Consider the following 22367-nt stretch of genomic DNA (forward strand, 5'->3'; position numbering starts at 1 on the left):
GAGATAGAGCATTGGTGGTTCACCCTATGCAGATGATAATACAGTAAGATATTTTAAATAAAGGTAAGAATACTAATGTGTCGTGTAACTATGTGATTTTATTCCATGTGCAATAGCCAAAAAAAAAATCAGGCGATATAACATTTGGTGACATTGTTTGCTTAACACAGTAAATAAATAAAGCATATATACCAGACGTACATATAAATAAGGTGTATAATAAACCTTTCCATCAAAATTTTAAATACAGAGCTTCGTGCAGAAATACTTTTATAAATATATAGAATAGAGGCAATTGACAGTATAAAACAATCCTAGTGGAAAACATCAGTTACTGTTCATTATATACTGTATTTAAAAAAAAAAAATTGTAACGTGTATATCCACGTAGTTTTCATGGTGCAATGTATGGTGTTAATAAATAACATAAAACAATGATTTTTAATTTCGTGGGCTGCCAACACATCTTTGACTGCCCTAAATTAACGTATCGTCAACTGTTTATGTGACCCTTTACTAATTCAGACTAGAGTTGAAAACTTTGTTGTCGAAAAGCCTTTTGTTGTTGTTGTTGTAATTTATCACGTGAGCTCCAAGCGTTATTTTACTGTTTCCTGGTGGGACAGCGGTAAGTCTTCAGATTTATCAACGATAAAATCAGGGATTCGTTTATCCTGGCCTATTTAACTAGTTGGTGACGTCAGAGTGTACGTCAGAGAATTAATAGTTTGAAACAATTACGTATCATATTGTAAGTTGAGTTCTTTCTGTTTATTTGAAGAAAATAATGTGAAATTCAGTCCATGTTCATAAAAACTAGAATATTTTTACGGAATTCGCTTTTTCGATCTCCATCACGACATTTTAATGCCATTTTCGTGGGTTCAAATCCCTTTCGCACCAAACATGCTTGACCTTTCAGGGGAGTGTTATTATAATGTGACGGTCAATCCCACTATTCGTTGGTAAAAGAGTAGCCCACGAGTTGGCGGTGGGTGGTAATGATTAGCTGCCTCCCCTCTAGTCTTAAATCGCTAAATTAGGGACGGCTAGCGCTGGTGGTCCTCGTGCAGTTAAATACATTTAACTTAATAATAGCGCTCCCTGTTGACATGCTCTATCTATCATATCTATCCAATAAACAGTCCATGCAAAAATGTAGTGAAAGCTTCAATGTTCGGATTTTTTTTTCTAGGTATTTAAATTATTAAAAAATTTTAGACTTAATTTGACCGATTTTGCGCATAATTTAATTGTATTTTATAACTACATATAACATTTTAAGATATCTGATAATTACACCAAAGATGTATTTGTCACATGTTAATAAAAATAACAATGTTTTTTTAAGGTAAAATACAAAGCTATCTTTGTTCTGCCTACCGTGGTTATCGAAACCCGGCATTTAGCGTTATGAGTCTAAAAGATTAACCGCTGGGCCATCAGATGGGGGGAGGGGAAAATTATTGAACTGGATACAGACTAGCGTAATTCCAATAGACATTAAAAATAAGACGACATTAACTAGTAAGCTTCAAAATAATCTTTTTACAGTTTTAAAGGTTCTTAGATTTTTCTCTCTTTTTTTTAACTGCATTGTAGCCTCGACACCAATGCATACACAATTTCCTGAGCTTCTTGGTGGATATTTGACAGTATTATTGTGGATGACGTCACTCTACGCCTTGCGGGTCTTTTGGAACGCATACACAGGTAAGTCTGAGAGAAGGCTTCTTGGCACACGCTCAAAGTAGTCGAGTCGCGCTGTAAGTAGAGGGTTGGAAAGGTTAGGAGTTTTGTGTGCATTTTGTAGCCAGGCAACAAGTATGGAACTTACCGGAAAAGTGTGTATCGTTACAGGAGGTGCCAGCGGTCTGGGTAAAGCTTTCTCCCAGGTTTTACTCAAAAGTGGATGTAAGGTAGATAACTGTTGTATTTATAAAACTAAAAGTAGTTTTATAACGAAAAGTTTAAACGTCAGGGTACGTTGCTAAAACTTTATTTTGTTTTTTACGTCATCGTCAAAATATCTTTGTGACCAGTGTCAACTGCACCTAACGCATCTAATATTTTTTTACTAAGGCAAGTTTTCGAATGTTACTTACTAAATCCATTTATCTATAGCATCCATAATCGTTGAGTATCGGTTGAATGACATTTGTCTCAAGGTACTCCCCAAATAAAAGTTGTATTAATAGTAAAATTCCTCCTTGAGGCTGCTTTGAACTTTGTTTGTAACGTATCGTCAATATCCTTGTTTGTAGCTTTCTTACCACTTCTGAAACAACCCAATTTTCGAGTTCCACCCAGTGGCTCAGGAGTGTGAAGGCTTATAATACTTAAAAACTAGGGTCTGATGCCCGTCGTGGGCACACCACAAAGAGTCCACTGTTTAGCTTTGTGATAATTACAAACAAACAAATCGAGCCCCACAGTTATCGCCTCACAATAATACTTTGTGCCCCGTTAATACGAGATGCATATCCTAATTTAATTTTATCATTACAACGTCTTGAGTTTCTTTCATCCTAAAAGACTTCTATCTTTACAATATAATGTAAGTAGTTATCTCATCTATATTATTATAAGCCAGATATTTAGAGTACTTGACTCGTAATCTGAGAATCACGGGTTTGAAACCCCGTCTTATTAAACATGCTTGCTCTTTTAGATGTGGGAGCGTTATAACGTTACGATCAATTCCACAATTCGTTTGTAAAGAGTGTGGATGGGTGATGATGACTAGTTTCCTTCCCTCTAGTCTTTCACTTTTAAATTTCAAACGGCAAGCGTAGATAGCTCTCGTATAGCTTTGCATTAAATTCAAACAAATTATTTACAATGTATTTTAGATCGTTTGTAACATATAATTTCAATGTTTTTTTTTTGTTTTTGTACAACCCATTCATTTTAGTTGTACGTAGGATATTTCCGTTTCGAGTGCATTACTCTAACAATACAAGTGTATCGCATTTTGTAGTGCTGTTTCTAGTCTTAATATCATCACATTCTGGTATGGAACGTTTAACCCATGCATAGGTATCATCCCAATAGATTTCCGGGTTATTATGTGGCACGTAACGATTAGTGCGCAGATGTTCTAGAACATTGATAAATTCTCATATGTTACTCTTCCTTGTTCGCTTTGTTGTTAAGTGCAAAGCTATGCAACGAACCATCTGTGTTATGCCCACAGCGGTATCGAAACACGATTTTTCGTATTATAGACCCAGAGGCTTGTCGCTAAGCCAGTGGAAGACATTTCTTACCAAATATACTTGTATTTAAATGTTAATTTCATCTTTTGTATTATCAGATTTTAATTTTGTTGTCAAACACTCTACCTTCATTGATTCGTAAATATTTGAAAATAGTGTGCAACTTTAATTTTGCAAATAATTTTTGTACAGCTTTTCTGTTTATTGTGCAAAACACTGTGTAGCTACAATTAATTTGCACTTGTGATTTAAAACATGACTCGTGCAAGTTTACTTTATGTATTTTATTTGATAAATTAGCCATCGTTCCCTTCATAAAGGGCTTTGTTTTTATATCGTTACGTGTAAGTAGTAGACGAGTAGCTATGGCAACGCACGAGCACGCAATATCGAGAATGATTTGTATTATGTGGCGCACAACGAAAAGTACAGGGTGTGTATCAAACAAGTAAATGTAAGTTAAAATGTGGTCAAACTAAACGTATAATTAAACACTTCATAATACCGTTTATTAAGGCACGTGACATGGAAAATCAACGAATCTGGTGTTTAATCTTTCCCCGCCGACGTTTAAGATGCGTACCCAAAATTACTGGACCATCCCAGGCTAATCATTAATTTTTAAAGGAAAGTTTTTAAAAAGAATAACGTTTTGGGTTTGAACAGTCGGTTAAACATCTTTCAGTGATATTCACTGCTACCTAGACGGTATCGATACGTATCAATACAAGCTTGTTATATAATACAAACATTTCTTTCCAATGAGAAATGAATACCAGACCTTTCGCATTCAAGGCACGAACCTCATCACTAGGCCTCGGAATACACACTAAATAAAGATTGGATTATAAGGTAAGAGGACTCGAAGGCTTTTGTCATGTAATGAAATGGGTGGAGCTTGCGAATAACTTGTTAAAGTCTATACATATATCTCTGTCTGGAAACCTCATAAATTACTGTTGATACATTGATTTGAATTTGAAATATGGCTTGTTAATGGAACAATAGTGTCATGAGTTGAAGCTGTAACAAAAGAGATATTATGATCCATGTTGTCAACAGCTGCGGTTGTGATTACAGACGATTTTTTTCAGTGTTGATGACTAAATCTGTTTTTAATTGTAAAACCACACCCTCAAATACTGAAAGACCTAGCTCGTGTATTCTAATTACAAGGGCCTTCGTGTTTAAACGCAACCCAGTAAGTAACATGCTTGTCTCTGCATGATTTTGTGTTTTCATCCACAGTATTTTGTTCTATATTAGTCCTTTCCAGAATCATTCTTGACAGTCATTGAAGAATGTTGTTTGGCTTTGGAAATATCTAGGGACAATTGAGGCAGATTTTGCAAGAATCATAGCATCTGAGTTAGCAACATTTACACGAATTACGAAGAGCACTTCTCATGTCATTTTCAAACCCCAGTTATATTTCTTCCCTTTATTGTAAACTTGTTTAGTATTTGCGGCGTAAAGGTTTTCTTTAAGATAAGGTAAGTTTATCTTCCTAACTGTGTCATTAGAGATGACTAACTGTAACATTTTTACTTAAAGCTTTCTATGTTACACACTTGGAAAACTGGTTTTCGCTATAACTATATTCTTCAGTGTAAAAGAAGGTCAGCAAATGGAACTGACTTCACTAAATATTATAACATTCCAATACAGGCTTTTCACATGAGATTATAATGATTCGTGACATTATTTCTTACGATAGAAACTCATCTACGATATGTAGGCCTGACATTGTTACTTTTAGCAGATATTTCAGTCTCTAAGCTTCACAACTCAATCTCTAACCTAGCTTCGTAACAAAATAAACACAGAGGTCCTTGCGTTGGAATTGTTTAGTAGGCCCATTGAAACGTGATGAAGATTTCATAGGATTAGGTTCAAATGAACCATCATTTTAAGATGTTTCTAACGTTACTCTTATACTCGGCCTAGCCAGGTGGTTAAGGCACTCGACTCATAACCCGAGGGTCGCGGGTTCAAATCCCCATCATACCGAACAGGCTTGCCCTTTCAGCCATGGGGACGTTATATTGTGCCGGTCAATCCCACTATTCGTTGGTAAAAGAGTAGCCCAAGAGTTGGCGGTGGGTGGTGATGACTCGCTATCTTCCCTCTGGTCTTGCACTGCTAAATTATGGACGGCTAGTGCAAACAGCTCTCGAGTAGCTTTGCGCGAAATTCAGAAACAAACTTTCCTCTTTTGGTTCTATCTAGTCTCCTATTGGACAATTGTAGATAAAGGTTCGTGAGAAATACTGTTCTATCTGCCTTAAGTGTCAATAACTCCTTTGCTTCCATCAATACTATTAAGTAAAACTTTACCATATGTTTTGCCATATTATCAGCCAAATGGAAGACTCGTACTTAATCTTCCAGAACAGATTAAGTGTTTATCGCTTTCATCTAACTGACATAGAACACCTGCAACCTACCCTGTTTAGGAAGAACTATGAAATGGTGGTTCTTCTTTGAATGTGGTAAGTTTTTAACTCTCTGTCATGAATACTCCATCATTACACTACCAAGCGAACTAGACACTACACCATCACTACGCTACCAGTGACCCTTTAATGTTAATCTATCTCAAAGCAAATTGTTGTCTTTCAAATTACATTGGTAAAAAGCTACAATATTATATAGAAAAAGCAAAGGAACGTGAGCATTATGATCATTCTTATACCATTATATAGATTATAATGTTTTTTAGAACTCAAGATGTTCTTCTGTCAACGATCTTCATCATGGCTCTAATGAACTCATAACTACAACTTGCGAAACATTTAGCACAGCAGGACAAACAAAAAAATCCAACTTTCTATAATTTATGCACACGTAAATATTATACATGAAGACTTCCCTAACTGGAAAAAAAAAAACAAAAAAAACGTGTATTTAGACATTTGAAGTCGTTTGTTTGTTGTTTGTTTGCTTCTATGTCAGAAACAAAAACAAAGTTAGATGAAAAGTTTAATATCAGTGGCAGCCATTTTGAAATCTAAGATGGCAACAGTAACATTATAGCTTGGCACTCTCCTGTAATTGATAGAACACGTGCTAATTTTGATGTTTTCATCACAATATGAACGATTATCTTGACTTTTAGAGGTTAATAAACCACTCTTTACTGTATTTGCACGAATACGCTTTCACCTTTTAAAAATTATTTATTCGTCTTGTAGAAGGGCCCGGCATGGTCAGGTGGTTAGAGCGCTTGACTCGCAATCTATGGGTCGCTGGTTCAAATTCCCGTCACACCAAACATATTCGCCCTTTCAGCCGTGGGGGACGTTAAAGTAACGGTTAATCTCACTATTCATTGAAAAAATAGTAGCCCAAGAGTTGACGGTGGATGGTGATTAATTAGCTATCTTCCCTTTAACCTTACGCTGCTAAATTAGAGATTGCTAGCGCAGATAGCCTCGTGTAACCTTAATGCGACATTCTAAAACAAACAAACAAATCAGCTTGTGGGGAGGAGAAGAAATTCTGTATGTCGCTTTACATCCAAGCTGTGCGTATAGAATGGATAATCAAACATATACCAAACAGACTTGTAAGACAGAGAGAGAAAGAAACGTGCGTGTACTTCCTGTATGTCTATTGCATTATTTAATTTTGTTACAATTTTTATGTGTCACATGGTTATAGTTTGCTTCTCTCTAGCGTCATGTACATTGCCTGTTGCTAGTTGTATCTTACACGACATGCGTTTTGTTGTTCTTTTCCTTTTGATTATACAGCTGTCATTCTCTGTCAAACCAGAAGAGCATTTGCTTGGATCTTCGTTGTTGAATATAAAATAACTTTTTCTTCCTTGGACGTGTGTTTTAAAAACTTCATTTTGCGAAGCATCAAACAGATTAGTTAATCCGTCCATAATAAGGACCGGCGGTGGGCATACTGGAAGTTTATGGACTTGTAACACAAAATGTTCCCCAGTAGCACAGTTTAATTTCGTTTGTTGTTTTTTGTTTGTTTGTTCTTTAACTACAAAGTTTTACAATGGTTAATCTATACCGTGCCCATCAGGGTACAAAACCTTAAGCCTTCAGTCTTATTGCTGAGCCACTGTAACAAACCAGTTAACAATTCCCTACTGTCTAATATTCACGTTAGAATATTTGTTGTCACTCTTATTTACACAAAAACAGCTTGAAGTAGGAAGAAGCTTGTGATATCGCACTAATTGTAACCCAGCTTACCAGTTTTTAAATCCAGAGCTTTACAACAGGGATAATCTTCGCCCCTTTGAAAATGAAAGAGCTTCTCATGATTTTTATTTAATATTAGTAAGCGTAACGGAAGCATGGACGTAATCCAACTGACTTGTTTACTTTCTTTAAATTACTTGTTTTTCTAAATAAAGATTGGAAATATTTGTGACGTGATTTTATATTCGTAAATAAGATATATTTAGATGAAGAAAAAAACTAACTTAAGCTTCAAAAGGAGGCGATAAGGAAAGTATGTTTAACTAAAGCCTGAAAATAAAAATTCAAATCCTCAAGAGTATTTGAATTGCAGTTTTAAGTTACTTTTAATGGATCTGGTTAGTTAGGCTATAGCGAAACATAACTCCATAAAATTTAAACCAAGGTCTTTTAGATTTTGTTACCAAAATCCTTCTACCAAACACATCCGTATAACAACCTAATTGCTATCGACATTAACTTAGTTTCATAGTTCTCCCAGTAGATGTCCTTTGAAACAACTTAACTGCATTTTTTCTCTAAAAATAATAAATAAATGTAAAACGTGGAGTCAACTACATCCGTTTGAACAAAGCGTATATGCAATATGGTTGTCGTTGACAGTTTACAACCGTATTTTAGTCATTTGTGTGTTACTCCAATAAGGAAAATTGCATTTGTTTTGAAGCAAACAAGACCGACTCCAATGAACAGTTTCCAAAATTTTTAATTTCAATGGAACTAATATATCCGGCACAACAGAGCTATTCAGCTTCGCTAAATAGCCGCAGGGAATTTCAGTTGTATATCATCGTTGTTTGTCATTTACTGAACGCAAGAAAATACCGCTACAGAAGTGAACACTTTTTGGCAACAACAGATCTTTACTCCAAAACATTCCATTCTTTATGCACTCGCCCTACTGGCACAGTAGTATATCTACAGACTTAGTGCTACAAACCGGATTTCAATACATTTCGTGGGCAGAGCACTGGTAGACCACTGTGTAGCTTTGTGTTTAATTACAACCAATTCTTTATGCGGTTTTGTTCGTGCTTCTATCATCAAAATATTTCTTGCAATCAGTCAAAGAAGGAAGTCCCGGTTTTTTTATGTTTCAAGAAATCCCTTCCCCCCACATACACAAACATACACTTCCGGTTTTTTTATGTTTCAAGAAATCCCCTCCCCACATACACAAACATACACTTCTTTTTCTTTAAGTTTTTTTCAGATTGAACTGATTGCTTACAGCAAACAAATACTAATGGATCAGTGTTGGCATCGCTATGAAATCTTTTGGAAATGCAAAAACTAAAATTTCCTGTAGCGTAATCTTGAAAAGAAAAATTGTGTGTGTGTGTGTATTTCTGCGAGTAACTGTTATTCAGTTACAGAGCATCACAGACAGACATGTGGCTGTTATATATTTGTATTACTTACCTCTCTAAGGTATGTCAAATGCAATACCAAATTCGTTAATTTGAGATGTAAATGAGGCCTAGAATAAGCTTGCATTAAAAACAAAATGATTTTCGATATTTTAGGAATGCTGCCAAAAGTAAACTATTCTAATGAATCTTTTCTGTAATTTTCGAACTAAATCAGAGGTTTACTGATACCCAACAAAGAAAAAGTATATAAGTAAAATTTTTTTAAAAATAAATTTCAGAGAATACTGAAATTAACCTGAAGTAGGAATTTTCACGTAAAACTTAAGCTAAAACCTATCATGAGTATTATTGCAGCATAGTTAACTTAATCTAGTAATAGTTAAGCCGACTACATATTAATTAACTACATTGTCCTTATTACTAGTACGACGAAAAATCATTAAGTTACTTTTTACTTTCGACCATAAATTATTTCGATTTCCATTGTTGAGAGGGGCCCGGCATGGCTAGGAGATTAATCCGCTTAATAACAGCAGGATCAAGCGGAAATGTACATAAACGGAGCAAGAAGCAACAGTATACGTACTTGTTTTATGTAGACCAGTGAATAATCGTTTCTACCGGATAAGCGAACCTCCGACAGACTTCTTTCTCGTGGAACAGATCTATATTCAACGAAACACTTCAATAAACAAACAGAACTGAGAAAGAATGAATACTTCTATCGTGAAGAAATTTTATTTGTGAGTGGTCATTCTCTCGCACCATTATTGGCTGTAGCGTACAAATATCATCTACTCAGCTCAAAAAAGGACGTTACAGCCCTTGTCCCTTTCAACCAGGGCCGTAGATCCTGGAGAGGATGGAGGGTATACATCCCCCTCTTCATTTTAGGTGGGGGTTATGTTGCATACAATCATCCCCCCCTACAGTTTGGTCTGTTGAATTGTTTTATTGCATCACAGGCCTATAAATTGTGTTTGTTCTTGTGATTCTCATGTTCTTACCAATAAAATTGCATAATTAGGCCTAGATGTAGGCTTTTTCAGTAGACGAAATGTACATTTTAATATAGGCGTGCTTCTAAGCTTTTCGATCTAAGCGATAGTTCGTAAGTATCAGTCAGTAGGCCTAAATATACATGCAAGTATCGTGGCAACAAGATTACTCTGTGACTGCATGTTTACAGCTTTCAGGTTCACGTAATCAGAGATTACCAATTTGCAAATTAAACAGTCCACATAAGTGATTGCAAAAATCATACCCCCCATCGGATGTAAAAAAAAAAAAAAATTACGCCCCTGCTTTCAACAGATGTATACGTATGTATTATATAAAGCAAAGACATCAAAGCAACTATAATTCAAAGTAACGTCGACAGTTTTCTGGACTAAGTGTTAACGCCAAAACTTCACAGGAACTAACATATCCCCTCCCAGTTACTTAATGGTAATCTTCTGGACTTATGGCGCTAAAAATGGTTTTAATATCCATAGTGGATCCAACACAAGTAGTGCAGTTTTGCACCCAATAACAAACAAACAAACAAACAAAACTAACGTGGCAGGGGTTTAGTTTAGAGAGAGAGAAATCGTAAGAATTCTCTCTCCAACTGGGGTGTTCAGGAACGTTGTGGTTCCTCTTCGTCCCCTTTCGTGAAAGGTTATTAGGTTTAGTTTTATTTATTTATTTATTAAATAATTTTTGACTCTTTTCTGGGTGAAGGAGGTCATTCTTAATGTTATCCTAGACCGAGGCAAAGGCAGCACCGGAGAGAACGGTCAGGTCCCGTCCCGAAAGGCAGAAGTCAAAGTAAATATGAACATGAAATCAAACGACCCGACTCAGGGTCTGGCAAAAAAGTTGCCTGTGCTTGGATCTAAAAATCCAATGCCTAAGTTTTTGCTGTGGGGGGAAACGGGAGTGCCCCGAGAAAACCCACTTTCACAGGACAGGCGCCGAAAGTTTTGCCTGTCCTGTGCCCGATATGGATGTCAAGTAACATACAATATGTCAAATAACACACTCCAGAAAATCCAAGTTCAACAGAACAGAATACTAAGATCTGCATTCAGTCTACCGTCATTCACGCCAGTAAATTATATACATCAAATCAGTAACTTACCAACACTAAGAAATAGACTAACGGAAATATCATAACAAACAAAACAAAGAAAATACCTTTTTAATTTTTTTAAATTCTTATTTTGATATTTTATTTGAAGTTAAGCACAAAGTTAACACAAGTGTTAACACGAACGTCTTAAACTAACATAAGCTTCTAACATGGTTTTTAGGCCACAGTCTTTTAGACTTCCCACTGGACTACCAGAAGGGTTTTTGACAGATTGGTTCATTTTCGATATAATAAACAGAGATATAATTTGAACAGGAGATGGTATGGGCAACATAACAGAGCCATGTAGGGCAGTGTTTTGTAGGAAATAGAAGCCCCTAGCCAAGAAGGGTTGGTGGATTGCTAACGACCCGCCTTCTACTCCCATCAGAGTTCCACCAGCCTAGTAATATACCCTCACTTTTCCTTGATAACGGCCTCTTTTTAATACTGTGTATAAATTTTAAAATAGCAGTTTGATACTTATAGGACGAAATTTACTGGAAATGTTTATATGTAGTGATAATAAAAAGAACTATCGCATAGTTCGGAAATTAGTTTCTCGTCACTATAGATTGAAGTTGCACATGGACCAAAAAAAAAAACCCCACTTGCAGACCCGACTACGTGCTTGAAATTAACATCTGAAGTTAAATTGTTTATCGAGATACCCGCAATGAATGACAAGAACTTGTTATTTAAACTAGTTGTTTTTAACCAAGAACTAGACAAAAATCTAAAAGGTTATTTTTCTAGATCATTTCCATCTTTCTGCAGTATTAAATGCCACGTAATTACAATCACACGAAGTGAACATAAAATAATAATAATATTTGTGAAAATGAATACATTTTAATGAAGGAAAGCATTAAAAACAGCAAATCCAAACCTTTGACTAATTATATTACTTTTTATAACATAAATAGAAACAAGAATAAACTAAACAAAAACGCTGCACTAATTGAAAAGATCCCAGATGCAAGCTGTAATGTGAGATTATAAAATATGCCCTAGGTTTTGGAGGTAACTATGAAGTAGGACTCACATTACAATGGGGATACACCATCTATCAGTCTTAACCAATCTCTCAAAGAAATAAAATAAAGGAGCAACAGTAAATATAGAAATTAGGAGAACGAGATGGGGGTTCAGAAGCCCACAACGTCCTACATCTGTATCGCCCATCACTGCCTGCAAACAGTTGTTGGAAAATGACTACTCTTCCAAGTTCGATTTCGTCTTATAAACTGAGGGGAAATAGTTCCTTAAATATCTAATAGCGTTATATTCAAGTTGTATGTAATTTTCAATTGTTTATCCGTCCAGCGTTATTTCTTTATTTCTCAGAAATAAAGAATAAAGTGTTTTGTGGAGTCAAAACATTAATCCTAACAACTATGACCATAAAAAAACAGCTGTTAGTCTAAATGTTAAATAATGATTAAAAAAGTTGTACATTAGAATATCTAGACTGCCCCTGATGTTGAGAACAAACTCTAAATTTCAGCACTGTAAATCAAGCTTACTGCTGGCCCACCAGGGGGCAATTTAAAGCTAATAGTTCTTATCCATGACCTAATTTTATTGGAATCTCTTTCAGCTATGAGTTATATTAAGGAAGTACTAAAGACTAAGAACGATATTTATGTGAGGAAAAAAAATAAATTAAGATGTGATTTATGATAGAATTAATTACATTTAATGACTAGTTAAAAAAAAAAAACCATATCTTGATTATTTCAATGGTGTGCATTTATTTCAATACACACAAGGAAATGTTCTATCTGTGGTTTAGTTGATTTATACCAAGTACATGTACTGTATGTTCTGTAGTAGTTTTTGTTTGTGAAATAAACCAAGCATATTATTGGATGGCAAATCTTGACACTATATCGCCCTCAGTTAGGGCGTGGCTTGGCTCTGTGTTGAACTCTAGATTTCGGAGCTGTCTAGCTGGGTTCGAAAATCTAAGAAAGTCACTAAATACTACCCCCTCTAAGTTATCCGTGCGTGATAACAATGACAGTTAGTCCTTAATATGAATGATGGGCTGTTGACTAGGTGCCTTGACTATTCCCCCCCCTCTCCCTTGGTTAGCAGTTCAAGATTATTAAAGACTGAAACAGATTGCCGTAATAGCGTTGCCTTAAATACGACATATCTTACTTGTAGCATTCGATGTCTTGGGATAAAACTGTACGAAAGCAGTTTTTCTTCAAACGTCTGTGTCACAAGAGGAACTCTGACATTTAATAAGGATATCCTTATTTGATAATTCGTGTTGCAGAGGTAATAGGGATGCCACACGCGTAGGTTTCCTCGAACAAGTATGAATATAGTGAGTTATGTGTTCACTGCAATAGTTAGTTTGTTTGTAGTTAAACACAAAGGGCTATCTGTGCCCTGTTCACCACGAGTATTGAAACCCAGTAGCCACTACGACAGTGAAGGAGGGGCACATTTAGAACGGAACAAGATAACTAACGGAGTGAAACAATATTCTTACTCTTACTTGCCCGAGGAAGTTGTATTTGTGGTTTCAGTGTAGGGTTCTCTAAGATGTATGCTTATGTCATTTCTTTTCCGTCTACTTTACTCTATCGGTAAAGGAAACTGGTAATGTTGTAAACCAAGCCATTTCATAAATGACTTTGAAACTGAGTAAGTGTCATGTCGTTTCTTTACTTTATGTTCACCGATAAATCTTCATAATCAGACTACAGGGCCTTCATCTTAATGTTTGTACAGGATTGTATGCTGATATTCATGGATTGTTTTTCAGAATACTCGTTTAACTTCCTTGATCTTCAGTATTACCTTTTGACCAAAGCCAGCTGCCAGAGTTAAAATACTTTAGTAGAAATACCACCCTACGGGTTCTGATAATTACTAATCCTAGGGCAGTCCGCCATGGTCATGTGGTTGTGGCTCGACTCGTAATCCGAGGGTCGCGGATTCGAATCCCCATCATACCAAACATACTCGCTCTTTCAGCCGTAGAAACGTTATAACGTGACGGACAATCCCACTATTCGTTGGTAAAAGAGTAACCCAAGAGTGAACGGTGGGTGATGATGACTAGCTGCCTTCCCTCTAGTCTTACGCTGCTAAATTATGTACGGCTAGCGCAGATAGCTCTCATGTATCTTTGCGCAAAGTTTGAAAACAAACTAATCGTAGTATTCATACCTCATGGAGGGATTATTAAAAAACAAGTGAACATTTCCCACAAAAGGATTTCTCTGGTAAATACTACTCCGGGAAAGTGTTCGGATTGTACTGATATAACCTGTACTGCTTTTGTGTCAAAAGTAGAACACTTTGTTGAGAAAATAAATATCTTTTTTAAAAACTTTTGTTTTTCTACTAAAAACATTTCATCAACAAAGACGATACAAACAAACACTCGCGTACATTCCAAATGAAAGTTGTTTTCGTGGTGTGAAGAGAGTACCAGAGACTTCTGTTTAAAATTGTGTACTACCATAAATGTATGGTTGTTGCGCATGCTGTGGTTATTTTTCCAATCATATGAAGCTCGATTACCCAAAGTGTGGAGAAATATTTTCCAGATTTATGTTTATGGTGTCACGACATAGATGGCACTCGTTGCATGTTTATTTCTGCCAGATACATAGATGCATACACACGCTACCTAGGTTATAGTAAGATATATATACCAAATAATGAGCAAAGACAATTAGATATAATGCTCTAACTATATTATTTCTAATGAGTAGAATACGTTGTCATATCATTTCGGTATCCTCCTTTTAACAGTATTTTATTTCTAATGAGTAGAATACGTTGTCATATCATTTCGGTATCCTCCTTTTAACAGTATTTTATTTCTAATGAGTAGAATACGTTGTCATATCATTTCGGTATCCTCCTTTTAACAGTATTTTCGGTCGTTAACTCACAAATATCTCGCACCTTTTAGCTAGCCCAGGAGGCTTAAGTTAGACCTAAGTCTATAGAGTAAGTTAACAGTGCTGAATAGCCATTATAACAAAATAATAGAGATTAAAATTAGAAAAAAGTAATGTTTTGCTGAAAGATGAATTTTCGGAAATAATAGTATTTTGTATAAGAATCTGCCTGCACCTTTCAGTAGTCAGAGATACAGCAGTTTTCTGTAAACCACCGGAACTACTGACCAAGATACAGCTAGGTATGTTGAGAGCTTCCGTTTCCTCCAGGGAAGAATTGGTATACAAGTCTTCTGTCTCAATTATTTCTTTCTCTTCCATTTCCGTCCCCCACCTTTTCCAGTCGGACAGTGATTCTGAATTCAGCCTCGTATTTCTATCAAATAATGCTCATCACCATACTTGATTTTAGATGTTGAATACTGTAAATGATGTAGTTATCCTCTCTGGCAAAAACAAACTATCAGCAACTGTTACCGAACAGTTGCTGATTCACTGTTTATGGTTTGATGTCCCCTTCATTTTTTTTTTAATTGTTACTGCTCCTCAGCGGCTGTTTTCGAGTTACAAACCAGTCTTGTTCTAAATTTATCTGTAAGCATGGAATGAAAATGTGAGTCATAGAATTTTCTTTTTTATATCCTCTTTCCTCGATGTTTCCACAATTATTTCTGATACATTGCATATTTGGTTCACGGCTGATGTATAACCATTCGACAGTATAATGGCGTCACCTTTAAACTTAGGACTGGGGTCTGACCTAACGCTTTCCGAGAAAATATATTTTATAGTAAGATTATTAAGTGTCGTAAACACACAACCTTCTAAATTGAGGCCAGCTTTCCGTATTTACCCTCGGTGTGGATTCCTGTACGTGGTGAGGGGACCTCCCAGAGAAGATTCTGTTCTTTCAGTTTACCTCCTCTGGGACTTAAACTTCCACTCACGTGTTTGCCGTGCGTGATGACCGGTGAAGGGGAGGAGAGGATCCTGGTGGTTTAGGGGTCCAACCCTAACACATCACTTTTATCTTAAATTCTTGTAGACGGGTGGCTCCCCTTGGGTCAATCGGCTGGTCCATTGGGGCTAAGGTCAACCAAGTACCAGTGTTGGATGTTCTCAACAAGTGTTGTGCACATTGTATCTGATGCTGGTGTTTGGGTATAGTGCTCACGAAACCTTGGTGTTGTTGCAGTGTCCTTGTTTGACATTGTAGTGTGTCCCCTCATAGAGCTCCATGGTGGGTAGGGGTCAGTCGGCACCGAAATTTTCCCATTTTATGTTATGGATCCTCCAAATAAAAACTTAAATAAAATAGTGAAAAAAGAGTCCATAGGTAAACAACCACGTCTTGAAGATTCTGAGCAGCAATCTTCAACATCTGTACCACTTGTTGTTTTTATCCTAGATTCTCTTTCAGACAAACCTTTAGGGCAAATGTCTCCCTTTTTTATTCAGAATAGACTGGAGGGACTTGCTGGCTCTCCAAAGTCAGTAAAGAAGCTTCGATCTGGTGGCACTTTGGTGGAAACATCCACATCTCAACACAGTAAACTCCTCTTGCATTTAAAGGCAATTGGGAACATACCTATTGAGGTTACACCTCATGCTACTTTGAATTCATTATGAGGAGTTATTGTTGAGAGGGATTTGAAGAACATCCGAGTCGGAGATTCTCGGTGGTTTCTCCACCCAAGACGGAATTATGCTGCAACACTAACGTTAAGATTATAGAAGTATTATCGAAAACTATATCGGTTACACATTGGACCTTCAGTCGACTGTTCGATATGTTGTGGTAATCAGGTATACCGATATCCACACGAAGAGAAGAACGCGAATTTTAATATACCGCAGTTTCATATAAAAGTCCAAATACGATAGCTCATTCCAAATCTATATTTCGCTATTTATTCTAAATAACATATTCGTGAGAGAAGTCATCGACTTGTACCACTTTATACAGGTTTCTGTGTCCCTCTTAGAGTGGATTCAGATAAAGGACAAAAACGATGCAAACTTCAAGCTATTTTCGTCTGTAATCTTCACGTGAGGAAAATGATTAGCACATTTTCATGACCTTTCGAGATCTAGTTAACAATAACATTATAATTACATGTAACACAAAAAATCAATAATAATAAATTACCTCATTATACCTGAATAAATATATTCTAAACAAGTTGCGGAGAAGCCTGGCATGGCCTAGCGCGTTAAGGCGTGCGCTTCGTAATCTGAGGGTCGCGGGTTCGCGCCCGAGTCGCGCCAAAACATGCTCGCCCTCCCAGCCGTGGGGGCGTTATAATGTGACGGTCAGTCCCACTATTCGTTGGTCAAAGAGTAGCCCAAGAGTTGGCGGTGGGTGGTGATGACTAGCTGCCTTCCCTCTAGTCTTACACTGCTAAATTAGGGACGGCTAGCACAGATAGCCCTCGAGTTGCTTTGTGCGAAATTCCAAAACAAACAAACAAACAAGTTGCGGATAAGTGAAATTAGTTAAGCTTTGTTCTACATAGTTTATCCAGATATATTTCGAGTATGTATAGAACAGAAACTTGTTTCTATAGATGCAGGTACTATTTGTTTCGCTTTTTAAGCCCCCCATATTCGTGGTGGACAGCGCACAGATAGCCCATTGAGTAGCTTTGTGCTCAATTCAAAACAACAACAACTTAAAATAATATTATTTATTTGGCCCGGCATGGCTAAGTGTGTTAAGGCGTTCGACTCGTAATTCGAGGGTCGCGGGTTCGAATCCCAGTCGCACCAAACATGCTCGCCCTTTCAGCCGTGGGGGCGTTATAATGTAACGGTCAATCCTACTATTCGTTGGTAAAAGAGTAGCCCTAGAGTTGGCGGTGGGTGGTGATGACTAGGTGCCTTCCCTCTAGTCTTATACTGCTAAATTAGGGACAGCTAGCGCAGATAGCTCTCGAGTAGCTTTGCGCGAAATTCAAAACAAACAATCAAAACAATCGCTTTTTAAGAAGCATCAAAAACAGTTTTCGTACCAAAAACACGTTTAGTTCATTTGTTGTTAAGGTAAAAAAAAATGTCTCTTAACTCTGACAAATATATAAATTAATATTTATTTCAAACAGCAGTTCTGATAATGAATGGAAGGATACAGAGGTTAGTATCATCAGTATAACAATGTACAGGCTTCATTGTTTATTGTATTTTTATTTACAGGCAAAGTCTTATTAAACTGCCGTGGCAAAAATCATTAGATCTGCCACTACTTATTTTGTCTTCCTTCGATATAGTGTTGACCATTTGTACACGAATTAGATGTGATTCCTACTTACTTGAGTTTTAGCGTTATTGTATGAATGAGCTGAGATCACCTGAAGACCATATAGGTTAAGTAAATTTAGCTGAACTGCGGATGCCTGGAAATATCATAGAATAAATTTCCATAAGGTCACAATAATCTGTTATATTTTGCCGAAAAATTATCAAATTTTCTGAGTAAGGTTTAGGCTTAAGGAAAATACGTATTTATGTTCAAGAATTTGTTGTTGTTGTTGGGCTTGAATAAATTAATTGATGGATAATAATTAGATGATTTTTTAGTTATTGTTACTAAACATGTCAGTACAAATCATTCTTCATTGAATACTTTACAAATTACTACTACATATATTTACTTTCATGTAAAACTTGATACAATCATTGTACAATGTTCTTTATATTATTTTCCACAGTGATTTTGATGACTTTTAAAATCTGTTTTTTTCTATCATTTTTATATGTTTTGAAAAGAACGTCGTAGAATAATCCTGATTTCCTATGAATAATTAGTGTTGTGTCACTACGTTTGGGAATGAATTTGTTAATTCACTGACACGAAGTAGTTCGCTACTTCTGAGGACACCCACGTGAGTCTTCTGCAAACGCGGCAAAGAAATATCAGATCTCGTGTTAACTCGTGTTTTCTAGGAATAACGTCACACTTGAAGTAAGAACGTTTTACTGTCTTGTTTTAAAGAAAAAATAAATGGTGTCATTGCAAAGATTTTATCAAACTAATGTACATGAAGTTAACGAGTCTACTCTCTTCATCCACACTTTCTAGATTTTCAGTGATTAATCTTGAAGCCTTATAGCGCTGAAATTCGATGCTCGTTTCCTCCAGTGCGGTTTTTCTCTTATCAACAAACAAAACTATGATACAATCTAGAACTAAGGGTAAACTATAAAAACAGCGACGAAAGACTATAAATCCTATGATGAAGTATCTTTAGTTAATCTCCCAGTATGTCCGAAGTTGCAACGCTAGAAACAGTTTCCATATCCCTAGTGAGCAGAGAACATATAGCCCTTTATATAGCTTTGTGTTTTCATTACAAAAAAAAAATCATTTATTGATATCGTACTTTTTGTCTAAATTATATTTGCTTTTACATGGTTCCGTCTTTTTAGTGTGTGTACTGTTTAATATGTTTGAAATTTAGTGCAGTTAAATATTTATAAATGCACAAATGTGTTGCGATAACAAAATAACACTTAAAACATCATCTCGAACAAATACGACTTCAGTCAGTAAAGTAATTAAAGCAAAATTGAAGCTTTTTTTTAAAAAAACGTTTGTTTGTTGGTTTTGAATTTCGTGCAAATCTACACTATCTGCGCTAGTCGTCCCTTAATATCGTAGATTCACGATTACAGTGAAGGCAACCAGTCATCTTCACCCACCGCCAACTTGTGGGCTACTCTTTTATCAACGAATAGCGGATTGACCGACACATTATAATGCCCTCACGGCTGAAAGAGCGAGCATGTTTGGTGTGACAAACCCGCGACCCTCGGATTGCGAGTCGAGTATCTTAACCACCTGGCCGTGCTGGACCCAAATAGAAAACAAACACAGTCTCATTCCTGACTAACTAGCAAAAATTAAAATGGGGTAAAAATGATGAAAGATGTTGGAAGGTTATTGTAGAACTGTATATTTAACTTGCAAAATTTTAGTGTTCAATAAATTTAGTCTCCATCGAAACGTTGTTCGCTCTTCTATGTAAAATATTTTCTCAACCCAAACGAGCCGTTTTTGCATATAAATTAGTCTCCGTGGGTTTAGCTATTAAACCTAAGAGCTTGCGAGGGTAAAATTCGGATTTCAATCTCGGCGTTCGGTATAGGGCAGATACTTATTAATGTAGTTTGGTTGTAAATATTCATAATCAAATATCTTAGATTCAAGATGTGCAAAGAATGTTAAAATGTTTCTAGTTAATTTCGTAATTGTACTTGTTTTTCATGAAAGAGGCCTTGATTTGTACGAAAGGCTGCTAACGTCGCAAGTGGGACTTCAAACTACTTACTTTGACCTTATCTCATGAAGAGCGAGGCTAACGAGTTTTCTGATGTATCGTCGGTAATGGTAACTTGTTTTCTACTTTGTAGGATACGTTCAATAAGCAACAGTAAATTTTTATGTCAGCGCAATACCACACAAAGTGGGGTATCTGTGTCGTGTACTTTATCGTTGGGTTCGTAAACCTGCCGCTGACCTACGGGGGACGCAAAAGTAAATGCAGCTACAATGTCTAGTATATAATAATAAAAATAACTCCCCTTTTGAAAAGTTCTACTTTCAGCGGGATTTTATATTACGTAGGAAATAAATGAAAAGTTGTAATCATATTTTCGTACAACAAACATATCCATATCTTGTTTTCATTTGCTGAGATCATGTAAACTTGGATCACGAAGTGCCTTCCACTTGCATCAAATGTTATTAGAAGTTTGATTTTGTTTGTTTGTTTTGAATTTCGCACAAACCTACTCGAGGGTTATCTGCGCTAGCCATCCCTAATTTAACAGTGTAAGACTAGAGGGAAGGCAGCTAGTCATCACCACCCACCGCCAACTCTTGGGCTACTCTTTTACCAACGAATAGTGGGATTGACCGTCACATTTTAACGCTCCCACGGCTGAAAGGGCGAGCATGTTTGGCGCGACGGGGATGCGAACTCGCGACCCTCAGATTACGAGTCGCACGCCTTAACACGCTTGGCCATGTCGGGCCAGAAGTTTGATAAAACACATCAGTATTTTAGTTATAACAGGGGTAAAAAAAGTAAACTTATAACGAACCATTAGCTCTTCGTTAGTTGTAGGCAGTGTTATGTCAGTGATTCTCAAACTGTCTCGTCTGTGGACAACTTTGTCGAAACCAGATACCGCGGACCACAATTCCACCACACCCTCTTTCGCTTACCACTGGAAATACTTATCATAACTGATATAACCTGCGCTTTCGAAGCAGCCCTCGAACCATCTGAAGGGCCCTCCCGAACCTCCAGTGCCAAAAACCATTGCATTAAGTGAACACCAGCTGAAGGTAAAATAATTGAAAAAAAGCAAAACGGTAAACATCCTAAAGTTACCTTCTACTTCAGGGTTTAGGTGTTTACTTTTGGGTGATTACAACTGTAGATATATTGTGGATGAAAATGAATTAGTATTCTTATAAACTAGCCTATTAGTCGTAGCACCAGTGCAATAGATCCACGTGAGACATTTCATGACGTCATATCTGTAGCCAGAGAAAACGGAGGGGAAACAATGAAATCGTGACCCCCTGTTACAAATCTACATGCACACAGAATAAAATATCGCAAAGTTGGGGGTTGCACATCGCGTAATAAAATAATAATAGTAATAAATACTAGAATTTTTTTTAAAATCATATAAGCAAGATTTTTATTACAGTATGATGTGTCGCACCCGTGAAAATAAGATGCATGTCAGGGGATCCAGACGCAAAGTTTTGGTTCTTGTTTGTTTGTTTGTTTATATTTTCTGGCGGAATCGCTCTGAAAAGCTAAATCCACATATTTCTGTTGCTTCGTCAGGTATGTATTGCAGATTTGAATCTACAGGAAGGTGAGAAATCAACCCAAGAGTTGAAGAAAACTTTTGGGGAAAAGAATGTGCTATTCGTCGTGTGTGACGTCACTAATGAGAAGGATCTCGAAAGTAAGCGTTTTGGAAATTATTGTCGAATTATTGAAATATCGTTAAGTTATTAGGTATAGTTTCAAAAATCAATGTATTGTAATGTGTCGCGTAGTGGACCATCTTGACATGGCTGGTAAACAATTACTTGCCAATGTATAATTTCAATAATAAAAATGTTGTAACGTGCCATGTAATGTATCATCTTGACATAGTTTGTAAACAATTACTAGCCAGTAAATGGTTTCAACAATAAATGCATTATAATGTGCCGCGCAACGTGTTGCTTTGACACCGAACACAAAACATAACTTTCTAAAACATATTTCGAATAGAACTTACTTACAAATAGATTATTTAAAAACTTCACCACAAAACACATACACATATTTCCCAAGACTGCAGTGTGTTAAAAATGGATGACGCATCACACTTACTTATATGAGATGCATTATATCTCTCCTTCGAATTGGATATTTCACGCTATATCAAGAAATTGGGGTAGAGGGAGGCTAGGAAAAAATATTAACATAAGT

The 22367-nt window shown here is 36.4% G+C and overlaps 1 protein-coding gene across 1 annotated transcript in view; it reads left to right on the forward strand.

Moving 5' to 3' along the window:
• The first annotated feature begins 1674 nt into the window (after positions 1-1674).
• Positions 1675-22367, forward strand: part of LOC143238994 (15-hydroxyprostaglandin dehydrogenase [NAD(+)]-like) — a 36879-nt gene continuing 16186 nt past the window's right edge. Inside the window, exons 1-2 of the mRNA XM_076479694.1 lie at positions 1675-1919; positions 21729-21852. Coding sequence (XP_076335809.1) covers positions 1827-1919; positions 21729-21852 — 217 coding nt within the window. The 5' untranslated portion in view covers positions 1675-1826. The remainder of the gene's footprint in view (positions 1920-21728; positions 21853-22367) is intronic.

Source organism: Tachypleus tridentatus, chromosome 13, assembly GCF_004210375.1.
Source record: "Tachypleus tridentatus isolate NWPU-2018 chromosome 13, ASM421037v1, whole genome shotgun sequence".
Classification (NCBI taxonomy): Eukaryota; Metazoa; Arthropoda; class Merostomata; order Xiphosura; family Limulidae; genus Tachypleus; species Tachypleus tridentatus.